The 14,922-nt window shown below is 44.3% G+C and overlaps 1 protein-coding gene across 1 annotated transcript in view; it reads left to right on the forward strand.

Annotated features, from left to right (window-relative positions):
* The first annotated feature begins 4,985 nt into the window (after positions 1–4,985).
* Positions 4,986–14,922, forward strand: part of ADAMTS19 (ADAM metallopeptidase with thrombospondin type 1 motif 19) — a 150,545-nt gene continuing 140,608 nt past the window's right edge. Inside the window, exons 1-2 of the mRNA XM_075410652.1 lie at positions 4,986–5,105; positions 6,123–6,736. Of these exons, the coding sequence (XP_075266767.1) occupies positions 5,027–5,105; positions 6,123–6,736 (693 nt within the window). The 5' untranslated portion in view covers positions 4,986–5,026. The remainder of the gene's footprint in view (positions 5,106–6,122; positions 6,737–14,922) is intronic.

Raw genomic sequence — 14,922 nt, forward strand, 5'->3', positions numbered from 1 at the left:
GCAAGTACATTTTCATCTTAAGTTGTTTGAATTTGAAGAGAAGCTCAGAATTTTGATGGATTTTCTTTTGTATTGGAAGAAATTAAGCAGACCTTCGAAATCTTTAATGTACAAAAGGAATATTACTAACTGGGTCACTAGCCATGGGCAGAGTTTTAAAATTGTGGGAGGGAATCTGTGTTCAGGGTTTTTTTTCAAGACCTATGTTGTTTCTTGTGTTGGTTTAACCTCCTTTTTATGTTCAAAAGTGGGAGATCCAATTTCTGCCTCAGAGAAGCTTTCTTGCAAATTAGCAATTATTTTTCTCCAACAGGTGACTTGCAGGTTTCAAATTTGAAGTCTTGTTCTTTTAAGGTGTTCCAAAAATGAGAACTATTTGTTGATCATTCTGGATTAACCCTTTCTCCACAACTGATTAAGTGGTATATTTGCTTGACAGATGATTTCCAGTTTAGAAATGCGAGGAAGCTCTGGGAGACTTCAGTTTGGCAAGTTGTGTGGGACTCCGGTTCACACAGAGAGCCTTGCTGTCTTCTAAGTGGCTTCACCTTGAACAGAGTACTCTGATACTTTACATTGTACAGACTGAGCTTTCCGTCAAACTGTCAGCAATTGCCAAGCATCAATTTTTCTGAGAAAAAAAGTCACCAAATGAAAAGGATCTAATAAAAGAGGTGTAAAAGTATATTCTGGTTAAATGGTGACTTTGTAAAGCATTCTATACAACTAGTGTGTTGAAAGTGTATTTGTACCTATATGCACCATCCACAAAGATCTCAATCAATTTCACAATATGACTTTGTGAAGTAACTCACAAGGTAACAACTATGGTGTGGCAATAAATTTCACTGAATTACCTAAAGTCAATAGGATGATAAGAATTGGTGGCATAGTATAATCGCATTGAGCTGCTACGAGCTTAGCTTTGCACTTCTAAAGTTTTTGCACTTCAAACTAGTAGAGGTATTAAGCTCACAATTGTTCGACACACATCTTACTCCACAGATCATCTGATTGTACTACTGAGTTTAGACGTAACTGTGAAATTTGCTCTGAAGAAAGATCTGCTAAAGAGAAGTTGTTTGAAGTAGTCTTAAATGCATACACTTTAAATAAATCCCTCATTTTAAGCAAGTAAATAACAGTATAGAGTTACAGACTAAACATTCAGAGTCTGTGAGCTAACAGGCAGTGGAAATTCACCGTTCAGTTCAAGGGATAGGGAACACAACATTTTCTAAAATGGAAAAAACCTCATTTTATTCATGTTAAGTGGAGAAAATTTGCATTGGTTCACACATATCTTGAAGCTAAAAAAAAAATTTCGTTCAATCTGATTTTAAAGAAGTTTATTTATACTGAGATAACATTTGCAAAGCACCCTAGGAGCAGGAAGATGTGAGTCTCTGTTTCTAATCTCAGCAGTCATACGATATGTGGCCTTAAGGTAGTGAGCACCATTCAAAACAGAACAGATTTTTTTCCATTCATCTAGCATGTTTTGTTAAGTTGTAAATATTTGAAACAAATGTACTTAAAGATTTAAAAAAATCAATGATATCATCAATCAGATAGATATAAAGCATACATACAAATAATTAACAACTACTTCCCTGTGAAGAACATTAAGGGTTTGGGTTTTTTTGGTAACAATTACTTGAGGCAATCATGTATGTTTTGTAAAGCTGAGGTAATTTTAAATCACTTCTGTGTGTATAAACTTCATAGCTTTTACAGTTAGATGATCAAGTAAAGAGAAAAAATAAACCAAGGAAAGTTGCTGACTGATGGTGGTGTCCGTGTTGCTAGAAGTCGACATTTTAAATCCAACAGCATGATTTGTACATACTTATCTTAATTCCCAAAATTAAGTCACTGAAACAGATTCACCATGATTGGGGGGGAGGGGGGAATGCTGCCCTTGCTCACATAAGGTAAGAGTAATTGAAGCACAGATTTAAATAAAACCATAGTGGTGAAGGGTGTGGCAGTTGAAGAACAATAGCTGTGTCTTCAAAAGACGGCTTGACATATGTCTATGGTATGTCACCAGTGACTGGGACACTATCATGGACGATCTAGGCATGCTGAAGAAACGAGCAGTCAGCCTGCGGTGAGGGCTGAGCGAGCCCTTGCCCTGTCAGCCCCTAAGGGACCGATGGCACAATTCTGTAAATTTAGTATCAGGGAGGACTAAAGGAGAGGAAATTGCCAAATCTCTACTGATTTCAACAAAATTAGGCTGATTTATCTCAATCTGGAAGGACTGATGAGGACACATTCTTTATCTCATTTTCTGTAATTTTTTTCTCATGTCAGTAAGACGGCCTGGATGATTATTACGATTTACAAATCAACACCTTCTGTACTTAATGCATCTGTGATTCTGCACGAGTCCCTTAGAATGCCAAAAGGCTTAGACCTTTCAGACAGGAAGCGCAGTTTTAAGAATCTACTGGAGAAAACTAAATGCTTCATTTTGCTCTATACTGAGTTTGAAGATACTGTTTCTTCCAATTTCGCAAAGGCACGGTTAACACTAGCCCCCGCGCACTATGTTCTGCAAAATAAAAACTATTTCGCAAAGAGTTTTGGTGGCTTTGTGATTAAGAAGTCTTTTGTACAGTACATGTGGATACAACATTATTCTCTCTGCAAAATAATTGCAGTACGAAAGCATTGTTTTTCTCTTTTAATTCTTATTCTTTCAGACACAGACTTCCCTGTGCTAGTTTCACAGTGATGACAGTTAGCATGTGGTGGGCTGCAATACCATCTACCAGTATTAACCTATGACCAGACTCTTTGTTAAAACTAATGAACACCAGTAGGGGCTCTATTTTATAGTGCACTTTCCCCAAAGTTAAACATAGAGAACTTCCCCCTGTATTTTTACTTTAACTATTGAAACGATAAAAAGAAAACACAAAATGAGCTAAAGAAATTTGTTGCAGCTCCACATTGACTTTAGCTTGCCTTGTATTCCTACGTGGAGACTTATTTGCAATGTTCCTTTCTTTTTGGCTGGTGATAAAGTCAAACATATTAAAGTCGTTCTCCATTGGCTTCTTAGAGTCTCTTTACCCCCTGCAGCTTGTGTTGAAAAGGCCAAATTCTGCTCACCTTCCTGACAAGAGCAGGTCTTTTGTCTTTTTGGTAAGACCATACATGTGAATAAGAGAAGCAGAATTTGGTCTAAAGGGACGAACCTAACTTCAGCACACTGAAAACAGTTACAGCAATTCACAGTTTTAAAACGAGCAAATGCACGTGCCATGTCTTTTTTCCTTATTCCTGACGGTTGTCCACTTGTATCTTTTGGGATGTAACTGTATCCATTGTGAGTAAAGATTTTCTCTGCATACTTTTGCATCTTGTCCATACATTCTGATGTGTTTTAAAAAAATACAGCCAGAATTTCTGTGGAAATTATAAACCACATCTTACAGCATTTCGTTGTCAGGAGAGTTTTGGCTTTGGAAAGGCTGCAGTATTGGGCCTATTAGCTAATCCCACTGCAAATTACTATGGATGCTTTTATTTACTGGGGAAACAAAGTTTCACTTTAAACGCATGCCTAAGGTAACCTAATTATCAGGCAAATACTAGTTTGCAGCCTCTGGAAAACTCCATTCTTCCTGAACGGTTAGATGTAAATCTGTCACCTCGTTTTTACTAAGTCTCTCTGATTTCTCTTAGTCTAAGTTGGCTCAGATGCCAGGAAAAAAAAAGGGACCACTGTATAGCAACTTATTTCCCACGAAACCAAACAACTGATCAAAAATACTGCTCGGAGGTGGCGGGGAACACAAGCCCGCGCAGCACAGGCTTCCAGCAGCTCACGCGTACAGTGGAGAGCAAACCCCGGCCGCGCTCCGCTTCTGCGGAGTCTGAACGTGTTTTTTATTTGGAGCCCTCACCCTCACATGTGGTTTATGTTTGTTTTGCTTTCCATTTCATGCAACCGACTCTCAAGGAGAACCCCTGCAACTTCGTCGCTTACCCTCAGCGGCACAGACGGCTCCCGTCTCCTCCGCACTAGATCGCTCCGCTCCCCCCTAAGCCACGGCAGCCACCCTTGACGCGACCAACGGTCGGTGCAGCAGCAACAGCGACGGTCAAGAACTGCGGCTCCCGGCGGGAGGCGTCTACCTGCCGCTGCCACTGCTGCCGCTGCTGCTGCTGCTACTGCTGCTGCTGCTGCTGCCGCGGCTGCTGCTACTGCTGCTGCTGCTGCTGCTGCCGCGGCTGCTGCTACTGCTGCTGCTGCTGCTGCTGCCGCGGCTGCTGCTACTGCTGCCGCTGCTGCAGCGTGCGCTGACGCTAGGTGCGCGTGTAAAGCGGTTAAAGCTGTCGCTCGACTCCTCGTTTAACCGTTCCTCCGCTGACGCTGGCTGGGGCGGACAGCGACGGGGAGCTGCGCCGCGGGGGCAAAAGGAGCCCCGGCTGGCTTGACGCCGAGGCCGGCAGCGGCGGTCAGTCTCCGCCGCGCCCTCCGTTGGAGGCGCGGGTTGGGCAGGACGCGTTGCCGGCGGCGGGGGCGAGGGCGACCCTTACCGCCGCCGGGACGCAGGCGTCGGCCGGCTCAAGGTGCCCGCGGGGCGCGGGCGGGACTGCGGCTGCCCGCGGCGCGGCGGCGGGACCGGCGCGGGGGGTGGGCTGTGGAAGGAAGGGGGCAGCCGCGGCGGGTGCCTGCCCGGGCGGGGCGGGGCGGGGCCGGACGGGACGGGGCCCGGCGCGTCCCGCCCCGTGGGGGCGAGCGGCGGGCGGGGGCAGCGCGGTCGCCGCCGCCGGGGCGCAGCTGCCCGCCCGCCGCTGGGCGCTGTGTGCGCGCACGGGCCGCGCTCCCGCCTGCCTTGCCTGCGCCCGCACGCGCGCACACACGCACGTCCAGCGCCGCCGGACCCGCCGAGACGCGCGCGCGCGGCGCTCGCCCTCCGTTTCTCCGCGGGCGCCCAGGTGGCTGCGCGCTGCCCGCCCGGCCCGGCCCGGCCCTCCCCGTCCCGCGGGCGCGGAGCCGGTGGGGATGGGCGGGAGGATGCGGCTGAGCCGCGCCTGCTGCGTCTTCTACCAGCTGTGCGTGCTGTCAAGCGGGCTCGCCGCAGGTAAGCAGGCGCGCGCCTTCCGCGGGACGGGGCCCAGCCTCCGGGCGGCCTCCGCACCCCCCCGCCGGCTGCCGGTGTCTGGTGCCTGCCCGCCGCCGGGCGCCGGAGCGGCCGCGCCCGTCCCCCGTAGCCGGCGGGGTGGCCGGACGACGCCTGCCTCTGCTCCGAGGGTGCGCTCGCCGGCGGCCCCGTCGTCCCGGCAGCGCTGCTCCGGGCGTGCGGCGGGTGGGCGTGCAGGTTGAACGGGCTTCCGTCCCCGGCCGGGGAGGGGGGGCGGGGGGGGGTTGCGTGTACTCGCGTGTTGGTGGGCGCGATGCTGGTGTGCCGGGAGCTCTGGTGAAGTGGCGGCACAGGGTGTGTAGGACGCAGACATGGCTAATTAGTGGTTGCAGTTCAGTTTCGCTGCGGCGATGATGATGATGATGATGATGATGGCACGGCGCGTGCGTGCGTCTGCCGCTCCTGCGTGCGCCGGCGAATGTGCTGCCGTGGGGCGTGCGTGCGTTTGGCCGCCCTGTCGAGATCGCAGTGGGGCTTGCCAAACATGCTGGGAACAAGGTTGAAATTTTCAATTATTTTTGTTCAGGTTTCCCCTGCTACAATAAAATAGGGTTTTTTTAGCTGTAGGAGAAAGCTGCCACTTTGTCTAAATGGTGAGAGGTTTGTGCAGCTCTGCTTGGCGTGGGGGCGGTGGCCACGGCGAAGAACATCCCCAGCTGCTGGTACAAACACCATTTTTGCCCAGCTTGAGCTGCAGCTCTCGCTCAGTGTTTACCATGGCCGTGGTGTGCCCCAGACCCCTGAACGGGCACAGAGACGCGTAGCGGCTGGCCCGTCCGCCGTGCGTAAGGACAGGGTGAAAGGGCCAAATGGAGCCCGCTGTACTTTGGGTGGCACGCCTGGTGGGCTGGGAGGCAGAAGGAGCGTGTCGTGGGAGGGCATGGGATAGGTTTCTGGCAGGCACTGTGTGCTGCTGTGTGCTCCACTCATTTCAAGCGTCTGCTGGCCTTCCCGCAGGTCTCCACGCTTCAGAAGAAACGGAGGAGTGGGAGATTGTCTTCCCCGCGCTGTGGAGCAGGGGCCAGCAGGAGCCGGCTGGTGGAAGCGGCGGTGGTGGGGGCTGCGGCACCGACCCGAGCTGTGGGAACCGGAGCAGCACCCTCAGCGTCCCCATCACACCTAGCCCGGTGGCCGGCAGCTCCCGGGAGGTGCGTTCAGTCTCCTCCTCGGTGGAGGGGCAGGCGCAGGCTGTGGGGGAGGCAGCAGAGGAAGAGGATGCTGAGGATGAGTATGAGTCTCAGGAGTTTTACCACTGGTCCCCCCTGCCCCAAGGGTCTGGTGCTGCCTCTCAGTTGCCACCGCCACCACCATCACCCCCGCCACCACCTCCAGCAGAGGACGGAGATGAGGTGCTGCTGAGGATCCCGGCTTTTGCTCGGGAGCTCTACCTGCTGCTCAAGAGGGACAGCCGCTTCCTGGCTCCTGGCTTTGCTGTGGAGGAGCGGCTCGGGGGTGAGGGCAAAAGCCCACCCGGTGCTGCACCGTTGCAACCTGAGAGAGCTTGTTACTACAGTGGTGCTGTCCTCCGCTACCCGGGCTCCTTCGCCTCCTTCAGTACCTGTGGTGGATTGGTAAGGTGACCTTGCATGCAGGGGTAGCACCAAGGTCTCCATCCAAGTGTCAGCTGCATCTGCTGCTTTTCACTCCCATCCCTCTTCTGAGGTCTTCTGTTTTGCATATCCTCTGCAGTCCTACCTCTGTACTTATCCTTATTTTTAACCATTTTGCCATTCATACTTCTATTATCCCACTCATAATGTGTCTCAAATCCTACTTATGCCTCTACCCTGTAAAATTTTGGTTCTTTGTCCCGTTTCCAGATACACTCTGTCAGTCCTATACCTTTCTTTTTTGAATCTCCTATTTATTCTTATGCCATTCTTCAACTTTTCTCATCTCCATCCTTAATTTTATCTCGGTCTTCAATGTGTGCCTATAATTAGTTACCTTGTGCCTGTAATTAGTTACCTGCATGCTCACTCTCCTTCCTTTTGCCTGTATCATCATCTGTGTCCCAGTCCATCTGTAATCCATTTGTTCTTCATTCCCATCCTATATTCTAACGTTATCTTTCTCATCTGTGTTATCTTCCTTATCTTCTACATCTCTGTTTTCAGACTGTTCTGTCTTTCCTACATCTACCAATATTTTATGCCTGCTTTCTCATCTTCATTATTCCTTTTCTTTCGTTCCTCTCATGCCTTTGGCCTTTTTTCTCTAACTCGCAACTTCCTGCATGTGGTACGTGTAATTACTTGGATTCGGGACTCCATACCCTTCTTTCATTTCAGTTCCTCCATAGAAGTACACAATGAGTATGTTCTCAGCGGAAATGTTAATATAGTCAGACCTTGTGAATGGTTATTTCTTCTGTGGCATACAGAATTGTTTAGAATAAATTTCACCTGCTATAATTTCTGTTGGATCACTTGTGATTTTCACCAGATAAAGACCAGAATCGGGCATGCTGACAACAGCAGTGGTGATCCAGTGAGCTGCAATCCCAAGATATTTGGGGGTAGATGGAAAGAGTAGAAGGCATCTGGGATGATGTAAAATGCTGGCAGGATTTAAAACAAAAACAATTATTGCTACTATTATTCTCATTTTGGGCTGTTAGATAGCAACACAAATGCACATGCCTGCAGCACTTCACAGAATATGGAATACAAACAGTGATGGCGCTAGGGAGAGTGTGTTTTTTGGGTGGCTAGAGGAGTGTAAATCACCATAATCACATGATAGATGTTTTCTTGTATTGGTTTCTGCATTTGAACATGTAACTTGTTCCATTGTTGATTCATGAAGATACACCTGCCTGGTTTTTATTTGCATGGTCATGAAGTGAAACCAGGTAAAATATAGAAATTTTGAATGCTTATTTGTTTGCCTGTTTGGACTTACTCAAAAGTCAAAACCCAAAGTGAAAGTGGTGGAGAGGGAACATGTGTGGACTGACACCAAATAAAATATTTGCCTCCCCTCCTGCAAAGTGAAACCGCCAAGTTTCACACAGCTCTAAGGGGTTGGCATCTAATTATTGACACTGTGTCAGATTTTCCAAAGCATGGTAGCAGAATTAATTGTGGAGAAAAATACCGAAAGTCAACTGAAGGTGGTTTGAAAGCAATCAAGTGAAGGATTTTTATGTTCTGGAAAATCATCTGACTGCTGTACTCCTTGTTCATGTTAGAATTTTACTTCCTTCTACAGCAACCTGATCTAGTTAGTGGTGTCCCTACTCGCTGCGGGGGGGTTGGACTAGATGACCTCTAGGGGTCCCTTCCAACCCAAAACTTTCTATTATTCTATGATTCTATGATTCTATGATTCTATATTGCGTATGGGTAAAATTAGGTTAGAAAAAATGTTTTCAAAGAAATTGGTAGATAGTTATCACAAATGTCTGCTCCAAAGTGATGTATGTCATTGCATATCTGTAATTCCTTTGATGTGATTTATAAATTGAAATTTGCTGTTTAGATAGACCCCAGTTACCTAGGAGCCCCATTAGTAATTTTTGATTCAGTCGGACTTTTCCTACAAATACCAGCTTACACCCAGCCTACTGGCTGGCTGAGCGTGCGTGTGCCCAGACCATGTTCCCCATTCAGAAAGCTGCAGCTGAAATGTAAACTATTCTATGTATCTCAAATAATATTGGAAACTGTTGTTGATGTTGACTGGTGTTGTCATGATCCTCGACTGTATAGTCTTGTTTGCAGTGAAATAGTTAAGCAGCTGTTCTTCCTGAGAGTGTTGCTGCGTCAGGCGCATAGTTAAAAAAAAATTGCACAGTGCTATTATGTCAGAGTTGTCATAACAAATCTGAAGTTATTTGTCATTCTTTATTCAGTCATTCCTGGGGCTCTATTACACATGTAAGTTGCTCTGTTTCCAAGAGCCTTGAAAAAACATCATACATACATTGCGTATTCCACCCTGTTTCCTCTAGGCCTTGCCCTGCAAAAACAGCCAAGCAATATTTCAAACTACATTTGCTTTTTTAAGATGTAAAAATCCATTGAAACTTGAGTGTACAAATGTTTTATTGTAGTTACCTCAATTACAATTTATTTTTTCATATGAAATATAAAGAAATTTCAGACAAAGTACAATCTAAATGTCTTAGATATACTCTCATTTCAAAGCCTTGCAGTCTTTGGGTTAGGATTACTAGGCTGCATACACTTTAGAAAGCCAAACAAGTGCGCTAGAAGTCCCTTAATATGCAGCTTAGATTCAATCATCAGTTTTTCTTTTCAGTGTGAAATGCAGCATCTCTGTCTAACAACAAAACTTTCACCATTCTGCTTTTTAGATAGTAGCCTTTTAGTGAATCTCTTTATTCAGAGAAGAAAGTAACTGGAGTTTGACAGACAGCAGTGATTTTGCCAAACGGGAGGAAGTGTGAAGAAGCGTGAAGGCCAATAGAAAAAGTTTGGCCATCATGTGCAGAGGAGGGTCATACGTGGCAGTACAGATGTCTGGCTGATGCTGTAGGGCTAGTTTTGTGAAAAGATACCGAATCTTCATCGAAATTTAAAACAGGCCTTGCATGAAATTGTTGTACCATCGAAGCTAGGATGTTGGTTTCAACTTGTCAAGGCATGGAGAGACCTGACATGCCAGTGACATTCAGGAAACTGAAAAAACGTCTGTGTAGGAGTCTTAACTGCTCCTTCTATAGGCAGAAAGACAGAATAATATTTGCATCTGCAAATTTGCAGATGCAGTTGCAGATGTTAGGCACCTTATCCCCTTTGAAGTGGGATATAGATGCTTTTTGAATAGTCTACTGGTTGCGGTTGGGTAAAGCATGTAACATACAGCACAACATTAAAGCTTCCCCATATTTCTTAATTCACAGTTCTTGAGAGCTTGAATAGTGTGTTTTTCCCTGAGCCGTTTGTCAAAAGCCAGTATGAGGGCTGATAATAATGGGGTTCATAACACGCCGTGTTAGCCATGTGACTATACAAGTGAAAAATGAGAGCTGTACTCCCAGATAATTACTATCCAAATTCTGACTGCCAGCATTGGCTTCGTTTGGCAAACTGTCTTGACAAATGAAGGAAATGCAACTCAGTGGATGTTTTCTAATGAAACTAAAGTCTAGAGGTATGCGTGAACCATCTAGAAACTCCATCAGCGTGACCTTGGTGTAATCTCGGAGCTCACACGATCAATGGTGACAGCCCTATCCAACTCCTTGGTAAAACACTTTTGGGTTCTTACACCCTATTGTAGCTCAATGGGATTTGCTCTGAGTACATTTTGGGATTCTGCACCAGTGTTGCAGGAAGATTAATATGGAGAGGTTTCCAAGAATTCTCCATCTGTATGCTGACTGCCTGCTTGTTGTTCATCACTAGCCAAATACCAGGATGTAAGCAGTCCTGCTGATGCCAGTGAGGTGGCTCTTCTGAAAGTGATGAATTGCACAGCTGGACAATTCATTATTTAAATGGTCATTTCTGCTGCTTGCTTGTGTTTTGCCAGAATATTTGAAATAAGAAAAAAAAAGGGTGTCAAATGCTGTTGAACAGTTTTATTTGTAACTGGTAATATATGCAACTTACAACTGGTAGTTCTTTTAGAGCATGCTGTAGGAGAAACTTATTGTGGACTTAGAATTAAGAAATCTGGCTACTGGTTCTTTACCAATGGTCTGCTCTGCTCCTAGCATGGAAGCTGAAGTAGTCTCCCTTCATTTCCCCAAAGAGAGCTGTGAACGCGGCAAATGTGTGCTTTATCCCCTACTCCTTTTGTTTCTGAAACAGGCATTTAATGTCATTTTTTTTCATCACTGAATTGCTTAGGTAGTACTTTATGACTATGTGGTGACAGGGTTTTTCCCAGTGTTTCTTTTTTTTTCTTTTTAACCAAAGCAGTCTGCTACAGAGAACAGCTAGGTAGAGAAAGGAATTGAATGTCTTCTTATACCTAAAGCGATGGGACATGTGGAGACTGTTAGGAAGTGCAAAAAGGAGCAAATGTATACACAGAGGGTGGACAGGGGAATGCAGCTCCGTACAGCCATGCTGTTCATCACAGCACTTGGCAGGTTGTCTAACAGAACGTGTGTGGAGATCTGCCTAAACAGACAACATTGCCAACTGGGTAATTTACTGGAGAGAAGCTTTGAAATTCGTCTGTGTATTTCTTTATTTTCACTGGGTCTTAAGAAAGTGGAATGGTCAATAGCATATTGATAGTTCTCAAAATCCCTGAGGAGTCAGTGTCAAACACTATTTGCAATGAAAATTAATCTGCATTTTCCCAGTGAGTGCACCTGGAACAAGTCTTAACACATCTCCAGTCCAATCCAGGGAAGAGCTCTCTCTAGAGAAGTGTATGGTGCTTTTATTAGGCCTCATTGTCATTAACAAGCAGGTATTGAAGAATCTGATCAATAGTTTATAGACAAGCAGTCACAGATATGCTCCAGCTGTTAATACATACGTTTAAAGCACACTACCCAAAGCAATGCTGCCAGCATCAGCAAATGAATGAATGTCAGTAATTTTGTGTGGTGCAGAGATGTGCCAAATATCATTGGACAACAACATTTTAATAAATGTTGCTGATAGTAACGTCCTACTTTTAGAAAAAAAATGAAATAAATTACGATGTAAAAAAACCTATGTGCCTGCTTTGGCTGATAGATTGCTTATATGGTACTTTAGTAAGATTAGGAAAAAACCTGAAGCACCTTTACAGGAAATGTATGATTTTTTGGTTTCTGACACAAATTGTGTTTTGAAGATTAGTGCTATTAACTCATAGTAGGAGAATGACACATGATGGATTCAAAATATGTTAGATTTTTTTGGATGTTCTAATTTCACATGACCCTTACGTTCAGGACACATAGTGGAGCTTCTACAAAATTGGAATTTTTTATTTTATAGCTATCCATCGAGGATAGTCTGACTTTACAGGTTATCTCACAACAGGCAGAATGAAACTGTGATAGAACAATAGTAATACATTCAAAAAAATTCTGCATTCCTAGAATTCTGCACACAGTCACATTGAGGACCTTGTTTTGACATCTTTCCTCCTAGAGAAGGATTTTAACCACAGTGTTTCAACATTTTTCTATAGGAAAACTCCCAGTGAATATAGTTCTTAATCACACTTCCTAGTGATTCCTGCAGTGAGAGTAGTGTCTGACATGGCAAATATACTTGAATTTTTGAACAGCTTGGATAGATTTGGAGAGCTGTACTGAAATTCTACCTTTTGGTGGTACAGTTTCTTTCAGTGGCAGTGCAATACTTAACATGCTGCAACTCCTTTCCTGACATAGGGTCAGACTGATTGGGAATGCGTAGATTGTTTGCATGGAGTGTGTGTAGTGAGCCTGACATTTGCTGTGATATGCACATGCAAGGTAAATACTTGCTTTTGTCAATATCACTGCTCTTGGGGAGCTCATGGTGCAGGTGGTCAGGAGCAACTCATGGGCTGCATAAATAGTGCTAGGAAACAGTGCTATTACGGATTGTGAGCTCGTGGTATAAGGCTCTGAGGCTTCTTAATAGACTTCTTGCTTCGATCAAGTTGGAGAGTGACTCCCTCACATCCTGGACCGTACAGTACCAACATACAAGCCTGAAATGGGTTAAATACCAAGCCTCTTGTCAACCAAAAATAGTACCCCTGCCTCCCCACTACAGAGAAGTTGCAGTTACACATCGGTATTGAGTAACTTCCACACCACATGCTTTTCTGAAAGCAACTGTAGACAATTAAAGCTTCTTTTGTGCTGAGGGTAAGCATTAGAAAACAGAGATCAATAACAATTTTCTGTAAAAGGAGAAAGAAAAAAGATTGTTGGCAATATTCATGGTCTGTTTGATACATACAGGCTAAAGTTTGACATTGCAGAAGGAGGATTATAAAATTATATAGGATTATCCTTAAAGGCTGCCAGGATGAAATCAAGTGCATGCTCCCTCCTTCTATACACCCAGCTTCCTGGGATCCTTAATGAAAGAGAGGACAAATAAAAGTGGTAGAATCGTCTTCTTAAAAAGTAGGGCTAACTCAAGACAGAAGGATGTGGGAAATTACAGGTGGCTTTTCTGAAGGCTTTTTCAGTTACCTATTTAGAATGCTAAACTCTTTATTTCTTAAAGCACAGTCTGCCCAGTGTTGCACTGCATGTTTGTTAAAGAAATGAAATGCGAGGGGGGACAGAAATAAAAGTGTAAATGAAGGTACTCTATGTATCCGTTACTGAGAGGTCACATGTTCACCAAGTTTTGCTTTGTTGACTTTAACTTATGTCTTATTTGTGTTTTAAAAATCTTGAAATGGGCAATATAAAATTTGTGATCAGTGGAAATAGGTGGGCAAGATAGAGCATGAGTGGAAACTTGAGCCCTGAACAGAAGGCAGCTTTGCTCTGTTAGGAAAGGGGGTTTCTTTGCAGAAAAAAGAGAAGCACCCTTGGGAAAATAAAGTGTCGGACTAAAACATGGGCTTTCCAACTCTACATAAGGTAGAAGAACCCACCAAATGTGGTGGTGCTCCTGGGAGAATATCCATACTTTCAATGTATGTGTTGAATCTGAACCGTATTGTTCTTCCTGGATTTACATGGTAGTGGAACGCGGGAGACAAGAGGGCAGCCAGGCTTATAGGAAATCTAGTCTCCAACAGGACAAACCAAGTTTTTTACATGAGGTTACTTTGACATGCTTAGGCACAGACACGTCTTCCTCCAGCGTAGGCTTATCTGCTATCTTTGTTAAGCTCTCTGTTGTATTAAAATCTCTTCATTATAATCTCACCTTGAACATCCAGTGGAGCACAACTGAAAACACTGTAGAGATGCCAGAGAAAATTAAGAAAGTGACTGTGGCCAGCTGGAATAACCAACATATATGTACAAGCAAAGCACTATTAACAAATGTTGCTTTATCCTGCCTGAACAGCAAGTTAATTACAAACAGAACTACTAAATATGTTTGTGGGTTTGTTGTTTTTTTTCATAAAGGAAAGGAGTACTGGAGATGATATCCCTTGAAGTGTTTGATTAGTGTCATTAAGAACCATAAACCAAGGAAGATCTATGTGAAGATAAAGGACTAATAACTCTTCGTTTCTATTTTTCTTCTTGAGCTCTGATATTGCATTTTGTTGCTATTCATCTTTATGTTTCTGCATGAAATGTCATTTGGTTGGATTTTTGTTTTGTGTATCTGAGAACTCTTGCTAGTTGGTAAGAAGGAGAAGTCTTTTAAACATAGGAAGAGTAGCGTTAATATAAAGCTGAAAGGTTTAGAAAATCAGTTTTGGTTTAGGCCGAGACTACATTTGAGCTATAATAATCTCTGTTTCCTTTAATATTGAACACGGTGGCGTGATACGTGACATATTGGGCCAAAATGCCTCAGACCACGTGGTAATGATTCCTTACTTCTTCCAAGAGCTGTCCTATAATCGTGTAATCACTCCATCCTGAGACAGGTTTAATTTGTGATTCCAATTCTGCTGTTCTCCTAAAGTGCTTAGTTTTAGTACAAATAGTTCCTTTGCGATATATTTGCAAGCTGTAATTAGAAATAAGAAATATGCTATCTCCAGAGTATCTTTATTTAAAAAAATTTAAACTGTTGTGAATCACTTGAGATCTCTAGCCATTGTAATTAAGAAGTGTAAAATTATCCAGGTTATTTTGTAAGACACAGAAGTGAGATAGTAAATCAGAAAAACTGGGTAAGTCCATTAATGAGTTAAGTTT

This window comes from Opisthocomus hoazin, chromosome Z (assembly GCF_030867145.1).
Source record: "Opisthocomus hoazin isolate bOpiHoa1 chromosome Z, bOpiHoa1.hap1, whole genome shotgun sequence".
Taxonomy (NCBI): domain Eukaryota; kingdom Metazoa; phylum Chordata; class Aves; order Opisthocomiformes; family Opisthocomidae; genus Opisthocomus; species Opisthocomus hoazin.